The 27,562-nt window shown below is 38.8% G+C and overlaps 3 protein-coding genes across 6 annotated transcripts in view; 2 read left to right on the forward strand and 1 right to left on the reverse strand.

Moving 5' to 3' along the window:
• LOC132122858 (calcium-binding protein 8-like) overlaps positions 1 to 7,622 on the forward strand; it is a 47,842-nt gene extending 40,220 nt beyond the window's left edge. For 2 of the 4 annotated variants that reach the window (XM_059533345.1, XM_059533344.1), the window contains exons 5-6: positions 2,549 to 2,705; positions 6,097 to 7,616. In XM_059533345.1, coding sequence (XP_059389328.1) covers positions 2,549 to 2,705; positions 6,097 to 6,224 — 285 coding nt within the window. In that variant the 3' untranslated portion in view covers positions 6,225 to 7,616. Of the gene's footprint in view, positions 1 to 2,548; positions 2,706 to 6,096 lie in introns of all 4 variants that reach the window. The other 2 variants (XR_009426441.1, XR_009426442.1) reach the window with 2 other exon arrangements.
• A 3,857-nt stretch (positions 7,623 to 11,479) lies between these two features.
• Positions 11,480 to 26,486, reverse strand: LOC132122871 (polypeptide N-acetylgalactosaminyltransferase 17-like). The gene is made up of 12 exons (XM_059533362.1): positions 25,925 to 26,486; positions 24,014 to 24,296; positions 23,695 to 23,878; positions 23,417 to 23,583; positions 22,444 to 22,618; positions 20,299 to 20,496; positions 14,304 to 14,421; positions 13,968 to 14,153; positions 13,751 to 13,888; positions 13,012 to 13,107; positions 12,396 to 12,557; positions 11,480 to 12,307 (listed from the first exon to the last, which is right to left on the reverse strand). The coding sequence occupies exons 1-12, from the start codon at positions 25,925 to 25,927 to the stop codon at positions 12,170 to 12,172; spliced, it is 1,848 nt and encodes a 615-aa protein (XP_059389345.1). The 5' UTR covers positions 25,928 to 26,486; the 3' UTR covers positions 11,480 to 12,169.
• Positions 22,828 to 27,562, forward strand: part of LOC132122873 (glyoxalase domain-containing protein 4-like) — a 176,993-nt gene continuing 172,258 nt past the window's right edge. Inside the window, exon 1 of the mRNA XM_059533364.1 lies at positions 22,828 to 22,832. The gene's annotated coding sequence lies outside the window, so the exon portion shown is untranslated. The remainder of the gene's footprint in view (positions 22,833 to 27,562) is intronic.

Raw genomic sequence — 27,562 nt, forward strand, 5'->3', positions numbered from 1 at the left:
TGGAGATCCAGGTTTTTTGTTCATTCGTTTGTTTTTAATATTCAACAGGCAAATGTAAATATTTCGGCCCTCGGCGAAAACTAATTGAGGAACCCTGACCTACGTCATCCACTGAAATGCCACTCTCTCATGAACGTGAGTATGACAGTTAGCTTTAGCTAGAGATTGTGGTTTATAAAGTTTTAAATATGGATATTTTTCTTACACGAACGCATTGATTCCACTCAGATGGCCTTTATTTACCCCCCGGAGCAGTGTGGAGCAGTTTTAATGATGGATGGATGCACTTTAATTTGCTTCTAAATCTCAACCCCCATTCACTCCCATTATAAAGCTTGCAAGGACCAGGACATTTTTTAATATAGCTCAGATTGTATTCATTTGAAAGAAGAAAGTCATATACTGTACACCTGGGATGGCTCAAGAGTTAGTAACTGAATTACTCTATAATAAAAGTAACTCGTTACCAGGGAAAGTAACTATTTGCGTTACTGTAAAAAAAAAAAAAAAAAAAAGTTGCTATATGTCAAAGAATTTGTTTTCGAGATTTATTGCACGTCAACAGACAGCAAGAGTTTTATCCTGCACTCTTTGTAAGAAAAGTGTTTTTGGCCACTAGCTTTGTAGATGCGTGTGTCACACATTACATGCACGTTTTTGCCTTTGACTACAATGAATTTGAAGTAGTGCTTATATCTCCACCTTGAAAATGCCAACTTTTCATCGGATTGCTCCTGACTCGCCATTTCTGCTGCTGCTGCGAATCTCTGTGTAGCTGTTGCGTGTGTGTGACTGTGTGTGTTTGGCGCCGCTGGCGCGTGTGTGTAAAAACACTGGCTCTGATTGGCTACCATGAAACACATGACTCTGCCTTAGCCAATCATAATCGCTTATCTCGTTATTAACCCACCTGCTCACTCGCTGTGTGTTCGGATTGCATATTAAATCAATGCATAGTAACGCACCGCATTTAACGTTCAGTAACGTTAACGGCGTTGTAACGACGGGAAAAGTAATTAGTTAGATTACCCCGTTACTGAAAAAATAACGTCGTTACCTAACGCCGTTCTTTTAAACGCCGTTATTCCAAACACTGTTAGTAAATCATGGGGTAATTTTCACTTTTGGGTGAACTATCTCTTTAATAAATGCAAACTGGTATTTATTGTCATATTATTCATTACTAATTCATTGTCATAATCTTAAACACACTGGTTTGTAGCACAAATAGTTTTACCATTTACTGCACTGTGTTATTTTACTAGTTATTTAAGCGGTTATTAATTAATCAAAATTCTCACACAAAAGAAAATAGCTTATTTCCATGTTGCAAAATAAGGCTGGATATATCATGTCATATAAACCGTGGACACAATACTGTAGTTCAATATTCATGGGCATAAAATTACTGTATAATAAGCTCAGTTTGTGCTTTCTCAGGTTTAAACAGAAATATAAAATGATTTATTGGCCCGTTCTGCAGTGTTTACTGCATCATGCATGCAGGATTACAAAGCACCATTTTGCTCTCATTCTTACTGACTTGCTAAAGTGGAGTGATATGACAAGTTACTGTGGAGGTGAGCATACTGAGGCTGTAATACTTAATGGCTTGTCAAATTTATTAGCTTGCCAGCTATTGTAATATCCTGCTGTCTCTCCTCATGAGCTGCAATGGCAGCACATCCTGTCAAGCGTCTTTCTCCAGAGCCACAGAAGTGCACTGTGAGCTTCCCGTCACAGTCAGAGGTTTCCATTCTGTATTTTATCACAATGTTTAAATAAAAAAGTGAAGTTAGATTTAAACTATACATGTTTTTCTTTCTTAAAACATTTACAAAAGTACTAGCAATATCATAATAATGTGTTTTGGACATCTGTAGTGCTAATTAGATTAATGAAATCTTGTATATGATTATGTGAGTAAAGGTACCACAGTATTAACTATACTGTTTTATAAGGGAAGGCTGAATGATTTAGTGGAGTATTAATATGTAGCCGACTGTATCACAGTTCTTCCAGCTTTCCTAATGACTGTTTGTTCTCTAATCTGACAGCTTTGCAAATAAGCCATTAAGCTGGTGCGCCAGTTTCTTTTTCGTCCTCCTGAAAAATCAATCTGTTGGGCTAATGTTGCCCGGAAAATTAAAGGGATGGAGCTCATAAACGCCCTCTGGATACGAGTTATGAAAATCAACTTACTGAACATGAGTTACAGCCCCCATGACAGTTTTCCTCAGATGTCTTATGAATTTCTTGCAGTTAATTGTGTTATGTCCATTTATGAAATGCCATGCAAAAGTGTTCAGACTGATCAATGCACTTTTTTCTCCTCAATTACAAAGACTATTGATTTTGTTCTGTGCTGCACTCAACTGCAAAATTCATTTTAAAGTGGCATTTGAAAACTGAACAAATGAAAAGTATAAAGTTAAAATAATAAAACAATTAGGTGAACTATCACTTGATATAAGCATACACAAACATGAAGAGTTTTTGAAGAGTTGGAGTTTGGTTGAGTAACTCTTTGTGTTATTTGTCTTTGTAGTTTGACATGCAGCGGATTACGCTGGAGGAACTGAAACACATCCTTTTTCATGCCTTCCGGGACCACCTGACAATGAAGGACATAGAGAACATCATCATCAATGAGGAGGAGAGCTTGAACGAGAACTTGGGGAACTGTCAAACAGAGTTTGAAGGAGGTGAGTGTAAACATCGCTGCTTTGTGTGTCTGTGGAGTTGCTGTAATAAAAACAGCAAAAATGTTCCTCTTTGTTTTTTGAAAAATGTTGCGTACAAGATTATAGTCAAAACGATCCCCATTCACATAGATCTGCGAAAACTACTAAAATGGTGCAATATACAGGCCAGGCCAGTAGTTGGCGATGTCACTTTAAGCCTGAACTCTTAGGACAATACTTGATGCGTTTCCACCACAGGAACCAGGATCTAAATAAGGTTCCTGGGAACAATGTGCCCCTCAGAAAGTCCCCTGCACACTAGGTAGTACTTTTAGTACTCTAGAACTTTATGGGGTTAGACTTGAGTGCTGAATATGCTGATTGGTTGAGATCATGCAGCATAAAGAAACAGTACACAGCTGCACACATACCTATAGACTGGTCGCATGATAAGCAAATGCAAGAATCACCATTTTAATTTCCACAGATTTGCATTTTTGTACTTTACGCTGAGACAATAATGGTATTGTTTTCAAAAACTTGCGCTTTGAAACACAAACCCTAAATGCTGTTGTCATGTAAATGAATGGAAAAAAATGCATAAAAAGAAAAGAAAATGTCTTGTAAACAGCCTCTTAGAGTGGGCTGGTTGTGATGTCATTGTATAAGGAAGGCTAGGCTCATGAATATTAATTAGCCCTAGATCATTTTCTTGACTTTCCAGTCATGCAACAGGAATTCTAATACATTTAGTCCTTAAAACATCAGTACAATAATCAACATGACAGAGAGGGTTTTTTTCTTATAAAACAAATTGCAGATGGTGGCCCTTGTGAAAATAAAGTAGACTTGTATAGTTACAAAGAGTAGCCAACTTATTTATATGAACACATAACTGCATTTAAAAATTAAATTCAGTCAGGGAGTGCTTTTTGGCCCATTTAAGTACACTGTTAAAAATAATATCAGTAAGTCATGGCAACTTGTCAAAATCAGATTTTGAAATTGTTATTTGTTATATGAAATTCAACTTGATTTTAAGTCAGGTTTTTACGTAGCCCCACACATGACATGCAGGAAAAAATATTAGGCTAAATCGTGTGCACGATTTACGAATTCGTTCCTAAATTCAATTCAAAGTACTAAAACGTGCACACGATTACTATTGCATTCCCTCGATTTACTATTTCGTTCACTCGATTCGTTCGACTCGAGAACGCAGTAGGGAACGCAATAGTAAATCGAGGGAACACAATTAGTAATCGTGTGCACGTTTAAGTACATTGATGGAACGAATTAGTAAATCGTGCGCACAATTTATTTACTTTTTCTTTCATGTCATGTGCGGGGCTCCGTAGGTTTTATATTTTTGCATTTAAAATATAAAAAAATGCATTTAAAAAATAAAAGAAAATAATAAATAGAAAGGCACATAGGATAAAACATGCAAATAATTGTAGCCGTGTTTGTAATAATGTGTGGGTGCTTCTCTAGTTCAGCTTCTCTGCTTCAGTCTGTTTTTTCTACCAAATTAATTTGGGCTGGTGTTAACATTGTTGCATGCATGATAATACTCCTGTTACTGTACCTCTATTGGCTCATCTCATCCTGTGATGAATAACACAACATTCCTCATGGTAATACACAGGAGGGTTAATGCTCTTTTACAGTATGTGATATTCACAGCCTATTGAAATCAGGTGCTATTTTAGTGGGTTTTTGGTTATTAAAATAAGAGGAGTGAATTAAAGATGGTAGTTTGGTTTTTGAGTGGGCAGTTCATCTCAAACTACATGAGTGGGTGTCATCCCTGGTCCTCTCTCTCCTTCACTGTCGTCGCTCCTCTTTTGTATCCATCCAATCTCCTCTGTGGGGCGCGAGACCGGCGAGTGGAGCAGGTGTCGCTCATTTCCAAATCACTCCACCGGCCTCGCTCCGTTCCCACACATTGCTCACCAATGTTTCTTCTGCAGTGAATGGGTGCCATCAAAGTGAAAGTCCAAACAGCTGATATAAACATCACAATAATACACAAGTAATCTACATGACGCCTGTCCATCAATTAATGTCTTGTGAAGTGAAAAACAAATCCATCATTAAGGTGTTTTTATATTCAAACCATTGCCTCTAGCTAAAACATGCTTTCTTCAGGAAAAAGTTGTCTCGTCTGAATCTGGAAATATATGCAAAATCACTGTTCTATCAAGTAGTTGTGTATCAAGATGATAAGTAAAAGCCAATGGCTGAATTCTGAATAGAATGCTAGTATTCTGTCGTTTCTCCCATGTAATAATCCCTATCTTTAGTATCTCTAATATCAGCCATGATTAAAATTTTAAATTAGTACATATTATGCAACAATAAGCATTAGAAGGAACTGTGTACCACAGCTTTGAAGCTACTTAGTGAATGATTTCAGAGTATGACTGTTCAGTATGGACCACGCTAGCACAGTGTTAGCATTGCAGGGGTCAAGCACATCCCTTAATGACAACGGCGTAAGTCTCTGTCCAACCAGCAGTAACAGATGTCCACAGCGCTAAAGCAACACTCATCCACACCTTCTGTTGAGCCCTCCCGTGTCTTTATGAATCATTAATGGTGGCACCTGGGCTGAGCTTAGGCTGTAAACAGACCACACACTGAGACTGTGTTAATTAATCTAGAGACATAACACAATTTAACACAAAATCTAAATAAAACTAGCCAAGCAACTGCCAGTGAGATGCGTACAGATTTAGCATTTCATTTGATGATGCTAGCAAAAGAGAATTGACATAAGGTTTCTTTCCCTGACATCTCAATAGCAAAAAAAGTGCCTACATTTTTTGCTCAGCAGTGCTGTCGAGACTTTTTGAAGTTCAAAACATGCTGAGCACGCTGCAAGACATTTTATCTTGACTTTTATCTGCTGCCATTTGAAAGGCGAGAGAGGGGCAAAAATGAAAGTTCTCCTCAGCAACAAACACTCGGGCAGAAGAGTAGCTACGTTCGTTCATTATCGCGCTTCCTCTCTGCTGTAACCAGGCCAGGGATTGGCTGCAGGGGGAGGGACTTGCTGACTAGTGCTCGGTGCCGGATGGAGGACTGGAGCGGAAAATGATATCACGGGGTGAGACTGGCACACAATCTGTTTCGCTGTGTGTTCCAGAAGCTCCTAATAACTGCCTCTATTCTCAGCCCAGACGCTCGTGAGCTAAGCTGCCACATGTGCTCAGGTGAACCTCAATTCCTGCACGAGAAACCGTGCTTTATTTAGACGGGTCAGATTGGCAGATGAAAGGCGGTCGGCTAGAATGCAAATCGACTCCTACACAATCAGACAGAAGTAGACAATGCATCTAGATTAGCACATATGCTACCCGCTTACTTGTTTCCCTCAGTCTAAATTGCTGTTTTTGTGTCATTGCAGTTCATCCCAAAAAGAAGAATCGTCAGACGTGTGTGCGAAAGAGCCTGATATGCGCGTTCGCCATGGCCTTCATCATCAGCGTCATGCTCATCGCGGCCAATCAGATGCTGCGCAACGGAATGGAGTAGTGACATCACTGTGAGCGCGGCGGAGCCTGCATGTGCATGTCGGTCGATGAAGTTGTCAAAAATTTACCAACTAACTCAAGAACAAAACCAAACACCTCACTACTGAAAAGAGGAGCTTTTTATTCTTTTTTTTTTTTTGTATTCTCCCGTTAGTTTTCCACGCGGACCGGCGAGCCAAGCCAGCATGTTACACGGGGGCCTCATCTCTCAGGCAGGGACTTTAAAGGGCTGACTTTCTGCTTTTCGTGCCACCTCTGTTCCCTAATGCAATAACATGCAGGAGTTCATAAGCCGTCACTGTCTCCTCTGTGGCTTCAGATATTTCTACAGGGATTCGCTGATGAGCTTCTGCTGGGTTCGGGCCTCCTGTCGATGTAGGAAGGCAAAAGTAATTGGCAACTCATTACACCTTGGTGGAGGGAGAGTTACAGCATCTACTCCGGAGACTATATATGTCTGCTCTAGCCAGAGTGCTTTTCTGGCTCGAGGGATGGTGGGAGGCCAGGGAAGAAGCACTCGTTGTAGTCCATATTTAAACCCATAGTCGTCAGCTCCAAAAATCCATGAGCCTGATTCATAGTTTTAATCATTTCTGCGATTCGATTGTTCCTGTGTCTGCTTTTTCTGAATTGGTTTTTAATGAGCATGCCCACACAAAAAATTGAAACACAACAGAAAGTTGAGCAGATTTCCACAGCATTGGAACTACCATCATTCATAAGTTATATTTCTATGTTTTTGTCCAACAGTTGTTTTGTTCAAACTGGCGACACACACTCAAGTATTTCTTGAATGCACTGTAGGTTACTTTGGATAAAATGATCCACCATATAGAGAGCTGTACAGCCATGACATCAAAACCCAGAAGAGTAATTCGCCATGGGCTTCCTCAAGATTTTCCTATGGGTCTTTATAATTGAGTTTTAAAATTTTTGAGAAAAAAAAAAGTGTTATAAATCTAAATTGACGATACTTGGACATTTTACTCTACTGTACGACATAAATTACACGCAATCATACTGAAAAGTGAATTTTGAAGCTGTTATGCTTATTTAAAAAAAATAAATGTTTGTAAAAAGTAACTACATAGTAACTCCATACAAGAATGTTTTGAGTGTGTGCAGTTCATGTTGTACAACAAAACGTTCATGTATCGTCCAAGTTACCTTATTTTACTCAATAATTGAAAATTAGAAAATAAAAATAATAAAAAACGATATATATATATGTGTGTGTGTGTGTGTGTGTGTGTGTGTGTGTGTGTGTGTGTGTGTGTGTGTGTGTATAAAGCTCAAGAAAACCATGGCAGATTTGTTTTCTGTGTTTTAATGTTACGCCGCAACTGCTGCGCTCTATACATCAATGCCTTTGAATTTTTATTTTTGTTTGCAATTACTTTTACATTAGATTATCCTAAATGCTTAAGCACTTTTCGGTTGCACTTTATTTTACAGTACGTGTAGGTACATGTACTTATAGTGTACTTACAGTGTATTTATTTAAGAAAGTTCTGGTAATACAAGGTAACTACATGGGGTAGAGTTAGGTTTAGGGGTAGGTTCAGGGTTAGTACCTAGTTATTACATAGTTATTGTAATTACTATAATAAGTACATAGTATGTACACTAGGAACAGGACTGTAAAATAAAGTGCTACCCACTTTTCTTTATCAGTCATTTTGTTTGTTTACCAATAAAATTCTATATTTAAAGAATTATATATTATATAAAGAATTATATATTTAATTAAATATTATAAACCTCATACACAACTGTGTGACCTTTTAGAAATGACACATTGCTTCTGAAGTTTTTTTTTATTTTTTTAGGTTTTATAAAATGTAAAACAACAAAAGATACTGATAAAAATGAGTAAAAGAAGATAAGTTTATCTGAGAAGATAAAGGGCCATCATTGCTGGGTTATACCTGTTGCGACACACATTTTCAACATTTCTGAAAGGTTTATGATGGCTCTCAGATGCTAGTGGATGAGTTCAGGTTGATTTGCACTGCTTTACTCCCAGAAACCATACGCACAAACTTTCTTTTCGTTTTGCCAAACTTATTTTTTGAGCTGCGTTAAAGATGTCCTTCACTTTAGCCAGAATCATGTTATGGTTATTTGTATGGTGCATGTTCATTTCTCTGTCTACATTAAAGCCACGCTAGCACTGCACTTTGTGTTTCAATAGATGTATGTAAAGACGATGCTTCACATCTTCAATACTGGGATTGTAACAAGAAAATGAATGGTACTGAAAGATGATTGTATCTTTCTCATAGGTGCGATGGTTAAAACTCTGTGCCTCATGCAGTTGTTCTCTGTTTCATTCATGTCTCCTCTGGACACCTGTAGAAAACACATTGGTATATGTTCTCCACCATATTTACTGAGGTCTGCTTCTACTTTATTATGCATGTGAATGAGCAAAACTCTGTAAATAGAGCTTAACACGTGTGTTTCTGTTCGTGCATGATAGTTTAAAATGGAACATTCTTCACTGATCGTGTCTGGGATACTGAGGGGGTTGGTGAAATCAATACATGCGAGCTCTCCGTTCTCCCCCAAGACCCCTGACTAAAGCCATATTTGTCTGCACAGGTGTACTGAAGAGAAAAAAGGTGTATACATTGAAATTATAAAGGTATAATGTTGCTAGTCCAAGCCCTTTTCCTCAGTCAAATGTTGATCCATGTGAGGTTGGAGCGAGAGGATAATAGTTGATTCTGGGACGAGGGCGACACCTGGTGGTTGAAGTGATTAATTAATTCACTGTGTTTGTCCTCGTACTGTCCTTTCTGATCCAGAATGTAACATTAGCTTGTAGCATTCAGCTAAAGATCTGGATGGGTTGATAAAAGGATATAGACTATGTGTTTAGATTATTTTGATCTCCACAATTATGTGGTGAATGTGAAAAATTAAACAATATGTTTTGGGGTTGGTAGGTTGGGTGGGATTTTAGAAATTAAAGAATGTGGTACCGAACAATGTTAATAATACATACACAGTCAATTATTTCAGTTTATTTAAGGGACAATATTGTGAAAATGCCCTTTTTATTCATTGGGACAATAATGTTGTGAACAAAATATCCCATGAAATCAAACTGAACATGGTTCTGTATTTAAAGTGGATTGTATTTCTAAACTTTAGGGTTTAGAAAACAAGGGTGATATGGTGGTACAGCACATTAAAATCAACTGTAAAAAAATGTAAATAACCATATTTACAGTTATTCACTTAAGGATAGATCTGAACACTCTGCATGCAGAATATTTAGCTATGTATTTGAGACCAGCTTGTTGCAAGCTGCCCATAGATGATTTTAATACACATATTCAAATATGTACAGGACAAATGCATAGAGTTTATGAAATAAAGCATTTTTGTAATATTTATGGCATCTTTTCTGTTTCCTGAGAAAAACATACATTTATAAATGTATACATAAAAATTTGACCTACATTTGCTTTAGTAGGCCGTATTTATCACACAAGCAAAATCAACTTTGTTCAACTGTCACAAGGATGCAGGACAGGTAAGATAATTCTGAGTATTGTAGACATTAACATTGCCAATTTCTTCACAGTTGTCTATTTTGTAGTTCCACTATCAACACACGGCAGCAGGGTTTTGGTCATAAATGATTAACATTTTGAAATAATTTGAAAGGGTGAGGGAATAATTGTGACTCATTTATAAAAAAAAAAAAACAATTGGAAGAAGAACTTTTTTCCTTGCAATTCTCATTTTATATCTGAAAAAAAAAAAAGTTGTATTGTGAGAAATGAACTCACAATGGCAAGAAAAAGGTGAGAATTGTTAGATAAAAGGCGCAATTACCTTTTTTATTTCGTGAAAAAAAAGTCATTTTCAATTTCAAGATGTACACTCTTAATATCTCACAAATCTGACTTTTTTTTTCTTAAACTGTAAGACAAAGTTAAAGTTACCTTTTTTTTTTCTTTTTTTTTTTATCCCATCCCGGAAAACAGCTTTCATAGAACTGACTAGAATTTGGCTGCAAAAATTTGGAGAAGTAAATGTAAACAAGTACAAATAAAACAAGTACAACAGTAATTGTGACACATTGCTTGGCATCTGCATAATCAGGTATTTGGCATGAGGGCAAAAAGTCCCCCTAGCAGATTTTGTTCTTTGTTCATTTTGTTCAGGCAAATTTGTGGCATTGACCAACAGAAATGTACTCGGTTTGATAGTGACTCCATGTGATAGAGGACCTTCTCAGCCTGTGAAATTCCACTATTGTGACCGAGCCATAATACAAAATCTCACTGCATTTAGACTCTACATCCATTTTTGGGTGATGAGATGCAGAGCACTAAAAAAACTGTAAGTAATGTTTTTTAGCCTAAATATAACGCCATTCTTCACTTATTCACAATCACACATCAGCCATGTCTGTAAGCTCTTAGGGTGAATAACAAAGTTAATGAGCCAGTAATGAAACATGATGATCAGTATCAATGGTGATGAACTATGGGGGCGTTTCATCTAATTATTTACTCTTGTACTATGAACTACAAAGTCATGATGTGTATTCGAGAGCTATGAACCGCTACGATTACTCACTGCTTCACAGCTTACCATAAGATGAAACAAGCCTCCTATAAAATGTGAGAGCCTCTACAACAAAGAAAATCCATGAGTTGCAAATGCATAATAAACAGCTGTTGAATATTTAACAGCTCTCAAACATGTGGCGTGGCTTACATGACTGTGAGTTGACAGTCACACAGAGTCTGAAGCATCCCAGCAGGAGGTTTGGTTCAGTGGTGGGAGGTTCTCAGAGGGTCCATTAGTATGTTCCTATGGTAAAGTAACAAGTGAGGTACTTATATAGGGCATTTCATTTGCGTTTTAGATTCAGGACACCAAGCACTACAATGCTGCAGTTCATTGTTTTATTCAAATCAGTCCTAGTCAAAATGGAAGACGGTAAGACGGGTGCAACACATCTGAGGAGACTGTAGTTACATGTGCGGTTTATGACTCATGTAACGTGTCCTTATATATCTCAGTCGACAATCCCTGATGATCATTTTTCCATATTCCTTTCGCCTACATGCTGGCCTTGTTGCTATAGAGTGTGGTTTAAAGTAACAGTAGGACTACTACAGGATCCATTCAACAGCAGATAGAGCTCAGTTACCTTAGAAACTGTAAAACTGCACACATATCATAATGTCATTCTATAGTGAAGGGCTGCTGCAGAAAACAAATAAATAATAGTAATGCAATAAATAACATATTTCCAGAGCACACAGCTTATTTAAACAGAAAATGCACTGAGATCCATAGCTGCTAACAGTGAGAACTTAAAACTAGAGAATGTAGGAGAAATACAGATATTCAATATTAACTCTAAATAAAGCTGTTATGAACACCTGAACCTGTTGTTTTTGTTTTTTTTTTCAGAATAAGCGATAAATTGTCTTTGACTAACATTATGAGTACAGTGATGTACAGAGTATGTGCAATACAGCAGCTGATCATCTACAATGTTTAATTGTCATTTTGGTTTCAAGATTTGAGTCAGGATGAACATCAAATATTGCAAACCTAAGGAACTTCAACATACAGTTTATGTGCTTCAAAACATTTCATTACTGGAGGAACCGTTGATGGTTTTAACAGTTCTTGCAGGAACTCATGGGATCCAATGTTCCTCAGAGAACTGTCCTTTTGGAAAGGATGTCTAGAGATTCTCGAGAACCTACTGTATGTGGTGCTTCAAGTGTCTTTTTGGTTACTTTTTTGAATTGTAGACTGTAGTAAGCTCGAAAGCCCAATGCAAAAAAATACAAACATGATCAGCACTTCTTGAGTTCAACAAAACTGGATCCATATTTAAGTTCCTAAACATGTTATGGAGGCCATAGAGATTAGCAACTCTCTAAGGTCACTGACTCACTACCATTAGTCTCGTTTCATCAAATTCTTGACCGTCCACTTCTGGCCAGTGCAGGGACGCAGGACCAGAGCATAGCCGAAGTAGACATTAGCCGGCACTACCTCGAGACAGCGTCCTGTAGCTCGGTTGATGATTGCTTTATTCTTCAGGGAGCAAAAATAAAAAGAATCATTTTAGTGAGCAAAGGCAAAAGGACAACAAAGTGCTCTATATAAAAAGTGATCCATTCACCTGTGCAAAGTGCCAAGTTTTCTGGCGTACACTTGAGACTTTCTCACAATTCAGGAGCTGTGGGTAGCTGCTGATTTTATTGTCCACCACACACCGAGTATCTTCGCCAGTGCTTCCCAGAGGACCCAGGAAAAGATAACCCTCCTTAGTATAGCGACCCAGCTACAAAATAGACCAGAGAGGGGATCATGTGAATGCATTTTATTCAGTGATTTGGTAACTGGGTCACTGAGTCATTCAGGGGCTTTTTGGCACCCTAAGCTGAAGATGTTCGCCAGATAGTTTTTGGCAGTAATGGCTACTTCCATAATGACTATTAATTTATTATAATTATTAGCTGGGGCAAGCTCAAGAGCAGATGTGTAAACTGGTCAAGACTAGATCTAAATTTTATGGTCTCCAGATCGAATTCAATATTAGGAAATAGAGTTTTGTTCTTATTTTGCACCATCTTGTTATTTCATTGCTTAGTTGCCACTGATGAACCGAATGCGGAGAACTGTGTCATGGAGAGACTCCCTCTAGACGTAACCTATTTGCTGTGTGCAGAGTGAGTAGAGGTTTAGTGGAGGTTAGGTCTGTGGAGATGTATAGCTGCGAGGAGCTGCGGCTCTACCTGAGGGCCCCAGCCATGGCAGGGGTGCAGAGCTGCTGTGTGGTTTTCCTTTATGCCCTGGTCCACACACAGATGGGTCACATTGGTATTGCGAATCTAGAACACATTCAAAAGAGTTAAAGAGATATAGATATAAAACCTGTTTCGATACAAAAACTTTTTTTATTATAAGGACCTTAATAAGGATGCAGTGCCTCTCTAAAGTGATGGCATCATTCAAGTCATCATTTACTCAACTTCACTTTCTTTGTACATTATGAATATCATTGGCACTGACTTTGTTCCTATTTTGTTTTTGCTTCGGATAAAAGCATCTGCTAAATGTATATATGTAAATGTTTCTTCTGTGAAATACAAAAGTAGTCATTGTGAAGAAAGTTTGCAGTGTTCTTTTCGATTCAATGGAAGTGAATGGAAAATAACTAGTGCTGTTAATCTCCAAAATAATAAAAAAGCATCCTAAAAATCTCACAAAAGTGGCCATACAATAGCTTTGTGTAAAGAAGAGATTTGTTGACTCTAAAACACCATAGGTTATGGCGTCACAATGGTCACTAAAATGAAATCAATGCATGAGTTGACAATATTTTTGAATCACATTTTGATCACATTAGTGAACTTTTGAAATTACTTTTAAACCAAACAGCTTTCTGCTGGTCAACATGGCGAATCTATCTGACCAACTGAACCGGTTGTGAAATCTGTGACCGCACCTTTAGTCATTTAATGTGGCACTCACCTCTCCATAAAAGAGAGTGTTGTTGTATCTCCTCATCTCTGGATAGATATTGTCAAGGTACCACTCAAAGCTTTTGCACTGGAGTCTTTTCCTGAGCGCTAGCCTCTGGGATATGTCTCCATAATCAATGCCATGGTTCTGTATGGACAAAGAAAGGGAATTTACAAAGTGGTATACTAATTATTATTATAATACTGCAAATATATCAAGAGCTTACCTTCATTGGGAGGTTCCATGCCAAATAGACATTAGATTTGTATTGGTCCATCCAGACTTCTGCCACCCGAAGTGCATTGCGTCTAGTGTGAAAGGCGATGTTACTGTGGTAGGGCTTTTTTGTTCTAGCAATATGGGCCACTCTGGAACAAGGCAGAACTTCCATGCTTCCCCCACAGAGCCAAACCTGGGATTTGAAAATACACATACACCTATCAAACTTCAGCTCTGGCCATATTTTAGAAGAAAATTCAAATGAAGGCTCTGTGCACTGAGCGCAGGGAGGCTCAGTTATAAATGCTCTACTTTAGTGTAGGGACGTGGGTGGCATACTAACCCTGATTCCCAGTTCTATATTTTCGCCTCCATACACGTCCATCCCTGCGTCCAGTAGGCCCAACTCCCCAAAGTATTCCCGGTTTACCACAAAAGAGCAGCCTATCATTGCAGGCGTCCTAAAATACAGATTTTACATTTTCACAAGTTCCTTCTGTGATATACTGAATAATTAATAAAAAAATAATGAGTGTCAATATTGAAAAAATAAGTATAAATAGCTGAAAATTGTTGCGTTCAGGGATGAGCCGAGACAGCGTACTGATCACACAGCATAGCAGGTACGAAACTGAACTTTATTGAACACTCGCACAGTGTCAAAACCCCTGCTTAGGGGCGTGGCTCACTCAGTAGCGATCTCACTAATCAGATATCACTACATCTCCCCTTCCCAAAACAATGAACTTTGTGAACCCCAAAGTGTTACTATTTGTAGAATAATAAACATACTATAACCATTTTAACCAATTCTAAGTACATGCCATGCTTCTCTAATGTAAAATATAATTATTGCTTTAAGAACATCTTTTATCACATTTTTTTCTTTCACATTACTGTACAATATCTGTGTGTGTTTTTTTTTTAAACATTGTGTACTCGTTTGTTTTTTTTAGAAAGGAGGTCAGGGTGGACTACCTGAGCACTCCTGGCACAGTGAGAGGATTATTCTGCCTCTGTGATAACCAGCCAAGAACTAAAGGTTCATTCTTCTTGGTGGAACAGACAAACGTCCTGACTTTGTGTAAGTTCCATGTCGGGTAGGTATGGCAGACTGCAAACTTGGAGATGGTTGATGGACTGTTGGCATCTGGCTGTTAGGTATGTGATCATCCTCAAATAACTCTGGCCAATCGACTGCTTGCTCCTTGTCCGTTTCAGGGTGGTGGAGTCGCACCAATGCACGTCTGTTGCGTCGAATGTTACCCTGTGACGTTTTCACGACAAACGACCTTGGGGCCTGCTGTCTGATCGCTTTCCCAGAGATAGATTGGTCCCTAATCCAAACAGTCTGTCCAGGTTTCAGTGGTGATAGAGATCTAGCTTTATGTCTCTTATTGTATGAATTTCTTGTGCGAGCACGTAGACTGGATTCAAACCGTTTCAGTTTGTCTATGTCTGGAAGCTTTGGTGTGAGAAGAGACGGCAGAGTTGGTAATCCTGTTCTCAGTCTTCTGCCCATTGACAGTTCAGCTGGACTGTAGCTGTTGGTGTAGAGCGGTATGCAAGCAAAGCTTTGAATGGATCTGATGTTTTCCCCAAGAGCTTTTTGACTGTTTGTACCGCTCTTTCGGCTTCGCCATTTCCTTGTGGATACCGTGGACTGCTTGTTATGTGCTTAAAGTCATACTCCCTCGAAAACTCCCTGAAGTCGGCACTGCTATATTGTGGCCCTTTGTCAGATATTAGTATCTCAGGCACCCCATTCCGTGCAAACACTGCTTTCAGATGTTCAATAATGGTTGCAGAGGAAGTTGATGACAATTTGGCCACATCGACATCTCTTGAATAGTAGTCTACTGTTAAAAGGTACTTCTTCCCCTTTAGCTCAAACAAGTCTGTAGCCGCTCTCTGCCATGGATACGATGGAAAGTCTGTAGGTTGTAGCGGTTCTACAGTCATCGTGGAAGCCTTTCTACATTCATCACATTGTTGCACCATAGTTCGCAATTGGGAACTCAGGCCGGGCCACCACACAGACTGTCTTGCCCTTTGGCGACATTTTTCAATTCCTTGGTGTGCCTGATGAATGTGAAGCAGAACTGAACTTCGGAGTGAGGCAGGGATTATCAACCTTGTTCCATGTAGAAGCAGTCCATCAAGGATAGAAATCATGTCTCTTTCCAACCAGTAAGGTCTGAGTTTGTTGTTGGCCTGCATCGTTCTCAGCCATTCATACTCATGGAACCTCATTACTTGGCTGCATACAGGGTCTTTCTTTAACTCCTGTCGAATGTTATCTAGGTGGCTCTTTGAAGCAGGGAAACTTTTCCCTTTTTGGGAGAGGTAAATATTTGTTTCTTCATTGAGAGTTGAGTCAGCATCCGTTACATCACTCATAGAGGGCATCCTTGAAAGCGTGTCTGGAGTTGTGAATTGTTTCCCTGGAACATGGCTGATCTCGTAAGAATATCTCATAAGTCTCATTCTGAACCTTTGCAGCCTTGGTGGTAAATCATCCAGATGTTTTGTGCTTCGTAAGCTCAGAAGTGGCTTATGGTCCGTCTCGAGAAGGAAATGTTTCCCAATGAGATAGCAGCTGAAATGTTTACATGCACAAACAAGAGCTAGTGTCTCCTTCTCTATTTGAGCATATCTCTGCTCCGTTGGAGTTAATGCTCTAGATGCATACGCAATGGGTTTCCATGCTTCACTGGACTTTTGAAAAATCACTCCTCTCAGACCAAAGGATGATGCATCCGCTGCGACTTTAGTTTCCTTGCTCGGATCAAAGAGTGCTAAAGTTGGCATTGTGATAAGCTCTTTTTTTAGCAATGCAAATGACTCCTGCTGTGGTGTGTCCCAGGACCACAGACTTTTCTTTGAGAGGAGGTCTCGCATGGTCTTTGTTTTCTCAGCCAGGTCTGGAATGAACTTCCCTAATTGGTTCATCATTCCAAGAAAGCTGCGTACCTCAGACACATTGGTAGGTTCACGCATATTTTGAACTGCAGCCAGTTTGTCTGGATCGGGCTGTAATCCATCTGAGGTCAGCTTGTGGCCTAAGAACTTGACTTCTCTCTTTGCAAATTCACACTTCTTTCTGTAAAACGTTAGGCCAGCACTCTTGAGCTTCTTTAATGCTGCATCAAGTCTGATATCATGTTCCTCAGGAGAACTTCCATATATGAGGATGTCATCCATGTGACATGTTACTCCATCTAGTACTTCCAAAATCTGACACATTCTCATCTGGAACAGCTCTGGAGAACTGGAGATACCAAACGGAAGCCTCTTAAAGGAATACCGCCCATATGGCGTAATGAAGGTGGTCAACGGGTGAGACTCTTCAGCCAAACGGATCTGCCAAAATCCAGAATTGGCATCTATCTTTGTGAAAATTTTAGCTCTGCCCAACTGGCCTAATGTGTGGTCTACTGATGGCAAAATAAACTTCTCTCGTCTGACAGCACTGTTCAGTTTTGTCAGGTCAACACAAATTCTCACCGTGTTGTCAGGCTTAAGTACTGGAACCATACCCGAACACCAGTCACTAGGTCCCTCTACCTTCTTGATGATATCAAGCTTCTCCATCCTGGATAACTCCTCTTTAACTTTTTCCATCAATGGTACTGGGATCCGTCTTGCTACATTAACAGAGTAGGGTGTTGCATTGATACAGTAACTTGATACAGTACTCTTCTTTCAGCTCACCTAAACCTGTGAAAAGTTCTGGAAATTTCTCTAGCCACTGACATTCCGTGACATTATCCAGTCTTGCAATGAGGCTAAGTTTTTCAATGGCATGTCTGCCCCGGAGTGGTGTGAAGAGATTTTTGACCACATAGATATCTTCCTCTATTTTTTTTTTTTTTTCATTTCTAGAGATGCTGGTTGAAAATACCCCTTTCACATCTAGGACATGCTTTCCTGGTCCCATCAGTGTTTTTCGTGTTTTCTTCAGACCAGTGTTGCTATTTGAGGTAAGCTGTGAGAAGACTGATTCAGGTATCGTCGTGACATCTGCCCCAGTGTCCATTTTCATTTTCACCGGTTGTTTCAAGATCTGAACGGTTGTGCACCAGCCTTGAGTATTTGAATAAACAGCTCCAAGGAATGCTTGCCCTTCATCTGAATCACAGTCCCCTTTAACCTCATGAAGCACTGTCTTTGAATGACATTGGCTCATGTAATGGCCTGTCCTATTGCACTGATGACAGACAGCCTCTTTGGCTGGGCAGAGATCCTTTACATGGTATGGTGATTTCCCAAATCTCACGCAGCATGATTTCTTTGATTTCTCTTTACCATTTTTCTGAAAACTTGTCCAAATTCTGCCTTTTCCTGACTTGTTTGACCTTTTGGACGAATCCTGTCTGTAGTTTCCATTGTGTACAGCCTCTAACTTTAGGTCTTCTTCGTCCTCTTCCTGCCTAAGTTCTGCCTGCTGTTTTCTCACCATTTCACTCTGCCTGGCCATAGTTATAGCATTCTCCAAAGTCAGGTTTGCATGTAGTTGAAGGCGCTCTGACAGTTTAACATCTTTCAACCCGACAACAATTCGATCTCTAATAAGTTCGTCTCTCAGAGTTCTAAAAGCACAGCATTCTGACAATGAATACAGTGCAGTGATAAATTCATTAACTGGTTCATCTGGCTCTTGTTTCCTGGAGTTAAACTTTGCTCTCTCATAGATCACATTTATTTTGCCAGTGAAATATTCTTTGAATTTATTCTGCACAGTTTCCTACTTTCCACGCTATTCTGTTGTCATGGCCAATCCGCACAAAATGTCATCAGCTTTGTCTCCCATACAGTAAATCAGTGTGTTAACTTGGTGCAAATCTGATGCTTGTGCAAGATTGCTTGCAACTCTGAATCTTTCGAATCGTCTGAGCCATCTTTCAAAGTCATTTGGCTATGTAAAATCAAATGGATCAGGAGGTCGGATTTGATATGAAGATGTGGGCGATGGTAATTCCTCCATTTGCTTTGTAGATTATTATTATTGGTTTTATTTTTGTTTCTTTTTGTAGATCTTTCCAAACCTCCGCGATTTATTCAGCATTTGTATGTTAAATCATAATACGCTTCTGTGGGCCTTTTTGCCAATGCCTGCACCCTGGTTGCCTGGCGACCGCTGTTAACTTATGATGCGGTGGGTAAGCGTGTGCTGATCCGCTTGCTGACCTTCCCTTTTTCTTGTTGGAAACAGCATAAACTACGCTCTTACTTTAGCGTTTCTTTTGCCGAGGCGTTTATCGTCTTATTCAACAGTTTATCGTTTGTTGGAGACCTTATCTAGCCGCTTCTGACACCATGTTGCGTTCAGGGATGAGCCGAGACAGCGTACTGATCACACAGCATAGCAGGTACGAAACTGAACTTTATTGAACACTCGCACAGTGTCAAAACCCCTGCTTAGGGGCGTGGCTCACTCAGTAGCGATCTCACTAATCAGATATCACTACAAAAATAATGTAATATATTGAAATTAGTGGCAGTGTAAAATATATATTTTAACTAAATAATTTTATATATGTTTTTATGTTGAAACTGTACTTATATATATATATATACAGACACAAAGACATACACATACACAGTTATTATTTTATTTATTAATTTACATTTTGTTATACTAAAAATTTATTTTTGGCTGATATGGTAGCCTAAATGTACATTTATTTTCCCACATAAATTCATTGTTGTGAGTCCCTTTTGGAAAGTTTGTGCTTTAGAGAATATTCTATGCACTGTTTACTCTATATTAAGACCACTTTGCATCAAGCAACATTTTATAGATTTCATAGATTTAAATTTAAATGTTTTCTCAGTTTTCTTTTTTTTTCATAACCATGCAAATGGTCATAGTGCAGTGCACAGCAATGCCAAAGGCACACAGTGTGAAACAATGCTGTGCTAGAATATTATGGAGAGTTGTTTAGCAACACAAAACCAATCACAAACCAAACAATGCCAACATCATTAAATATGAATATACTTATACAGTCGCATACACTTTCAGTGAACTCTAGCGTCAGCCTTTGAGTGAAACATTTAAAAATGATCCCGTGTATTTCCCTCCTATTCTTTTTTGTATGTTTCAGAGGATCTAAGACAACCAGATCAGATATATAATGTGACAATCAAATCCTGCTATAAAGAGGGTCTCTTTGTGTGCTGTACTTGTCCAATCAGTGTTATGAACCTTGTAAATATGTAAATATTTGTGGCTTATGTTAAAGTTCACAAGTAGAGTGTGAAATCTTGGCTACCCAAAGTGAATGAAAAATATGAAACCCGGATGAATGGATGAAGGTTCAGTAGGATCCTACCTGATAGGTGCAGAAGTGTCTCCTTCATCCCACCACTGTTTCGGTGGGCTGATATACATACACCAGAGCTCCCAGTTAAAGCCGTGGCCTGAGTTTTCATAGCGTTCCAGCTCAAACGTCTCATCTTTAATGTTATCTATGGAGGGCAGTATGATCCTCTTGTGGTTCTCCTTGATTCTAAACAAAACTGGTTCAGCCCTGACAAGGGGATGTAGAGGTTAGATCATTATACAATCAATCATAGCTGTATTGCACAGTGCTAATAACACTACTTCAGCTCTGCTGTGGTGCTAAAGCTAATCCTGGCTTGTGAATCTGTTGGCTAGTTTCTCACCTCACATCAGCCAACTAGATGGACCTTCAGAGGAAACATGAACTGAAACTTTGTTTACATGAGGTATTCATATGGCACATGAGAACACAACACTAAATTCAGCTGGGAACAGGGTCCACAAGGGTTGATTTCATAGTGTAGATGTTCATGTGCTTGGGCTTGTTTTGAGAAACACCCCCAAAAAATGTATTCCTGCTTCGCTATGCTGTGCCACAACACATGGATTCAATCCCATGATGCACTGCAATAACGAGTGTAAAACCAATGTACACTCAACAGCTACAGAATAACCTTAATGCAGTGTGACGGAAGGCCATGCTGAATGAATTCCCAAGTCTCACCAGAAGATGGGCCTGCAGCTGAATCATCCATTCATCTATTTTCCAAACCGCTTGTCCAACGTGGGTACAGCGTAATCTCATACAGGTATACATTGCTTTTTAATTGGTTATTAAATACTTTAATTAAAGTTTATACATGCTAGTTTCCATGAAAGTGTTCAACATATATATTTTTATTAATACTGGAGCTGCCAGTTTGCTAAGTTTCAAATCTTAATCAAAACATCAAGCACAAACTATGTAAAAGCAGCTGCCCTTCCGTGGCACTCAGTGTACAAATTTGCTTACTTGTTTTCAGTCACTCCTTCAACTAGACTATATCCGTGGACTTATGTAGGGAATAGTGAATGAGGTTATAATGGGCGATTACAAACACAGCTCAGGTGTATAAAGTAATGCACCTCAGCTGAACACTTATGATCAGATCACTGAAAATGCATCTTAATACCATCAACAGAGCCAAAAACACACGTAACAGCATTCCTTGCTGCAAAAAAAAAAAAAAGGCTAGCGATTTTTTCTCATATTGTTACTTGCCCTGTGCCATAATTTTCACTCATTTAAACTTATTGCTATCATTGTTTTTGACCCATGTCATATTGTATTCTAATACATAGGCTTATATGATACCACAATTAAAAAAATAAAAAACAGTTACATTTTAAAATTCTCAATTTCCAATTTCTATTTCAAACATTATTAAAGATAACGGTCTGTAATTAAGAACAATGAAGAAATGACAAGTAATAGCACAAATAAATTAAAATAATAAATTAAAATTTGTAAGCGTTCAGGTGAAGAAATTAATACCGGTAATCAAATGTAAAATAGCATCGCATATTCTTCAGAATATAAATTTAATATAGATTAATCTTTGTGAAAAGGTTATTCAGTCAAGAGCAATGATTGAATTTCTTCTCTCACTCTCTCTCTCTCTTTTCTGGATAAACATTAAGGACAGCAGCTGGTAAATTAGATGCTGTCAAATTAAGAGACAATGCATGGATCCAGTATAACGAGAATACTCTCCCAAGATGGGTATTGCAACATACGTTTCTATGTATATGTCTGTTCAAGTGCAAGAAGACATGGAAAGAAACACAATACAAGGCTTGCATGTTTCCTGAGATGTGGCTTTCTGTGTACAGTGGGCCGGTTGGGATAGTGACAAATCCGACAACTTTCCCTAACATTTTTCTGAAAACCTGACTTTAACACCTGACAGAGTGATTAATGTATGAAATCACATATCTACAGACCCTCCACTTGAAATCCAAAGTCACAAGAGACATATCTGAGACACATATGTTTCTATTGGCTATAAACAGCGATCTGTCTCAGCTAAACAGTTCAGTTTAAATCACCCAAGAGGGAGGTTACAGTAGGTGTTAACAAGGCCTTAGGAGTCGAGGTGTGAGTGAGACCCTCTATAAAACCAGCAGCATAGTGTAGCAAGTGCTAGATTCTCACCATGCAGGCGTGAACTCAACATGGGCATCAAAGAAGCCAGTCACCTCCCCAGTGGCCACTTTCCAACCCTCGATGCGAGCACGGATGAGGCCCTCTCTCTTCTGATTGCGCACTATTTTGATAAGACCAGGGTAGCGCTTGTTGACATACTCCTCCAGTGGCTCTTTCAGTTGTACTGTCATGCATAAACACACACAAAAACGGTAAAGAGGGAGAAATCTTGTTTCATGGTGCATGAGTGTTCGTCGCTGTGTTTAAACCAGACCAGAGGGAACGTGTCTCCTATGCCAAAACTCTTCCGTGACTTTGATGTGTGCTACAGGGATCTACACCATCCCCCTGGAAAACACGCACTTGGAAAGTGTTCCCTATCCCCATGTTAAACACTGTCATCTACATTCCGAGTGACAAACCGTGAATCACTGACATTATGAGGACAGAAATGGGTGTGCTGCTCGCCTGCCCCCTCATTTCAGCAAATGCAGACTTTTCCCCCTGCGCTGATGGACAGTTGGTCCTCAGCCACTGCCTCATGCGAACAATGCGATGGAAATTGAACTGTCTCTCTGAGAAGGCCAGAATACACACTTTGATACAATACACAAGCATGGCCATGCGCAACGTGAGCAAAGAGTGCTTGGCAAACTATCCAGGTTATCAGTGTTGACACTCACGTTCAAATACAACACAATGGATTAAACCCTGCCAGAATGGTTTATAAAACTAGATTTCTGCATTTTATTTGGCTCTGTGGTTTCTAAGATGTTCTGAGTGGGGTTTAGTGCATTGTTTTGCGGCTGCTGTGCGTTTGGGATAGGTATTTAATGGTTTCTTACTGGTCCAAGGCCAAAGAACCCACCCATCTAATGGTATGTTCAAGTCCACTAGGAAAGATAATATTTGTAGGTTTAATGCATATCTAAATATGATTTTGTACCATGTAATTCAGAGACAAAGTTTTCTTGTTTCTCACCGTCATCGCTGTTATCATCCACCAAGATGATTTCCTTTAGGAGATGAGCTGGTGTGTGGTTGACAGCTGAATGGACTGAACGTAGGATGACAGACAATGCCTCATTTACAAAGATGAAGATGATGGAGATCTGGGGCAGGTCACGGGAATAAAAGGCCTTTTTGCATCTATAAAAACACACATGCGTGGATACACACAGAGCTTCTTAAAGCTTTGAAGCTATAGGTTTTTGTATAGATATTTTCAGGGTAAAAATAAAAAAGGCCAGTGACACTCACTTGCTGGGTCGATAATCTGGAATAGATCTATCCAGAGAGATTTTGTCACTCAGAAATGCATTGTAGCCATATTTCTCCCTCAGGTATTTGGCCTCCTTTTCTTCCTCTGGCGTAAGTGTTGCTGGTAGACCTCCTCTACCTCGGCCTCCAAAACCTTCAATGAGTCCAAGAGACTTGGACAAACCTATTCAACAAATGACTCAATTAAATGGCTATTTTGTTCTGTAAAAGGGCATTTTAGTGAATAATACTATGGTCATTCTTTACATTTTTTTTTTTGGTATTTCTACTTTGTGGGGTTGCAGCAATAAAAAGTTACCATTCAGTTGTCTGTACACCACATCTTCCAATGATCCCAGTCTTTTTAAGAGCACATCATTAGTGATGCTGGTCTCCTGAGCAGATCCATTCAGATGCATCTGTCCTCTCACATCAGCAGCTGCTGCCAGTTGACCAACAACTTTGGTTGTGCGTAAATTGCACTTGCCCCAAAAAGTGATGAAGCCGGCCACCGTTAAAGCATTCAGCACCAGTAAGATTTTCCATCGTCTCATCACAAAGGCCATGAAAGATTTCAGTGTTCGGAATCCAGCGAGTCGCATCTTAAAAACATTAAATAATTTTAACTTGCGATGTGCACTGAACTGATGGAAACTGTAAGCTGTTAACTGTAAGCTGCTCTAATTGCATTGATAGATACAGTAATACAGACAGGAAATCAACAGGAGGCATAGGGGACTAAGAAGAGATTATTACCTGGATTGGATTTATACCCAGGTCTACCAGGTTGGTCCAAATGTTATAACACTCACAGTGGCCACATCTAAATACAATTTTTGGTATGTGGTTAAAAAAATAAAAATAATAATTAAATATGTCCTAAGATATTTTAGGATTTGCTTTTATGTGTAAACGAAATGCAAAATCTAAGCATAATTTGCTGTTAATATCAACGAAATAAATGTACATTTACGCCGTTGAATAGACTGCGAAATACCGTATCATAAATGCCGGCACTACTTACGTGTGTCTCGTATCACTCCGCCGTCTCTCTCTCTCTCTCTCTCTCTCTCTCTCTCTCTCTCTGGTCATTCAAGCGCAAATTTGAATAATTAATAGGCGTTAACTTTCGACTTGTAACGGTTAATAACTAGTTATGCTAAATTGGTCTCGGAGTAGTACTTCAGAAGGCTATTACTTTCACAGTGAACATAAAACTTTTGATAGGATAGCCTACATAGATGTTCAGATCCACGAACCGGACTTGAAGTTAAGAAATGTTCGGAATGACTTTAGGTCATTATATTATTATTAATAATATACATTCATTTTAATATTCAATTCAATTCAATTCAAGTTTATTTGTATAGCGCTTTTTACAATACAAATCGTTACAAAGCAACTTTACAGAAAATTATGTTTCTACAATATTTAGTAGTAGCTAGTAGTTTGTGCACGTTTGACAGGATTTTAGAAAAATAAAAATAATAATAATACAAGACGTAGTCAGCTAGATGATGAACTATCAATATTATTAATTAATAGTAATTATATGATGCAGTCACACATGTAGCAATAATTGTTAGTTCTGTTTGTTGATTCAAGGTTAGGATCATCTGGGGTCCTCTGAGGGTCAGCATTATCTCTTCTCAGGTGTTTAATTCATATTTTAATAGCTTGTTATTCTGTATTTTTGATAAGTTAATATTTTTTCTTATCTGATTTTAATCTACAAATAACAAAATAATTTAACTCAATATTTCCATTGCCAATTGCACTGTACAGTAGGAAGTCTCAAAATGTTAGTTGATAGTGACCGACTTACCGTAGCTAGGCTACATTCATTTTTAATATATATAAATATATATATTCCTTTTTTTTTTTTTATAATTCTCTACATCTTTTGATGTTTCTATAGCCTATTCATAATTTCACATTTTATTTCCTAAAATAATTTCTGCTATATTTTTCTGTCAAAAAATGCTTTTATGCCGCCAGTAGCCTATAGGCGCCTTTTCGTGTCACCTAAAAATATGTTCAAGGTAGCTGGCAGCTCACTAGGTTTTGAGACACAACAGGATTCTGGAAATCAGACATACATTTTATGAATCATAACCAACTAACCACCAGCAAATATCACTGACAACTTGAATCAGACTGCGTAGGCTATGTGTGATGCTTGTCATTTGATCTAAGCTATTTTATTTAAACATTTACCACAACAACTTACCATTTTGGACTGGTAAAATTCATTCTGAACATAGAGTCCTCCTTTGCGCTTTCATCCGTATTCATATGTTCTTATGAATAAACTCCACATGGAAAATTATTTACATACTTCAAAGACTCACAGCAAAGGATCCCAAACTGCAGTCATTCATCACAAGACATCTGCCAGTCAAATCTAAGAGGTCTTCAGTGACTAACACAGCTGTTCTTGGCTGGAAATGATGTCAGGAGAGGTTTCGAGAAGTCCGACTCAACGGGTGTGTTTGCCCTGGATGAGCAGAAGTATGTGAGATGCCTCCACTACAGCTACGAGACTCCGCACACGCAACATCATCTCCAGCCGGATTCATCCACAGCACGCGCAGTGCTCATTATAAACCATATTTCATATCCTGCTGTCTTGTGACGCTGATCGTTGATCCACGAGCATCCCGCATCTCGTGCCATCCACACTGTTTTCTGCAGTTATTGTGCCCTGTGAGACCGTTTTGTCCACATAATGCTGGATAGCGCCTCGGCTGAGACTGATGGAAAACGCGGAGTGGATGCAGCACGTGGAGCAAATGCGTTTGATTAAAGAGCTGCTCAAGCGCGCGCCACTTAACTCTGTTCACCTACTTGGACGTTACCAAAGCGTCATTTACATGCAAAGTAGACACAGAAATACTTAGAGACTTAATATAATGTGTGTTTCTATAGTCTGTTAGTTAATATGATGTGTTTTACGACAGATTATAGGATTGAAAGGGATATATAGTACACCCAACACTGTACAAATGAAAATAGCCAACTTGAGGCACCATTTGGGGCAACCCTCCGGAGAACCTCTATGCACCTTTATGGATTAAGGTTTGGTTCGCTTCCCTGGACAGCCTGAAATTTAAAACAATAGATCTCATTCACTAACCATGCATATTCATACATTTGTGTTTGAAGCCAGCATACAAACATTTTCAAGAACAAAACATGATTCATCCTTAACTTTAGTACCATTTTATTTTCAAAATTTCCACACAAAAAAAGTAGGGACAATGAACAAGACACGTCCAAAAATCACATTCGAGTGGCCTAAATGTGATTAGATTACATTTTATACACAAATATTTCATCTTCAGTAAAACAGGTTTTATACCCTGAGCTGTGGCTGTTTCTCTGCATGACCCTCTAAATTCTCCGAAATCATTAACAGTAAAAAGGTTTTTTTTTTTAAAGTGCACACACACCGCACACACAAATAAATCTGTGCATATACATGAAATATAATCAATTCAATTATTAATGAATGAGAACCATTTTGCCTAAATCCAGGGGCGCTGCACAAGATCCCGGGCCCTATGCATAGGCAGTCCTGATGGGCCGCCAAATTAAAAATAAAACATATTACAGACTATTCAAGGGCCCTCTCTTCCTTTGGGGCCCTGGTTATCAGTACTGGTTTTACCCCCAGTCCGACGCCCCTGCCTAAATCTATAGATTTCTGATCTCATTTGCACTACACATCAGCCAAACTTGACCTCAATGACATTAAATGTTGTTGCATCTTGTGAACGTTATTAAACCTTCTGCAATGTGTATCTTGACGCATAATGATTAAATATATGCAAACCAGAATGAAAATTGAGAGCTGTCAGGGTGAGTA

Source organism: Carassius carassius, chromosome 41 (assembly GCF_963082965.1).
Source record: "Carassius carassius chromosome 41, fCarCar2.1, whole genome shotgun sequence".
Classification (NCBI taxonomy): domain Eukaryota; kingdom Metazoa; phylum Chordata; class Actinopteri; order Cypriniformes; family Cyprinidae; genus Carassius; species Carassius carassius.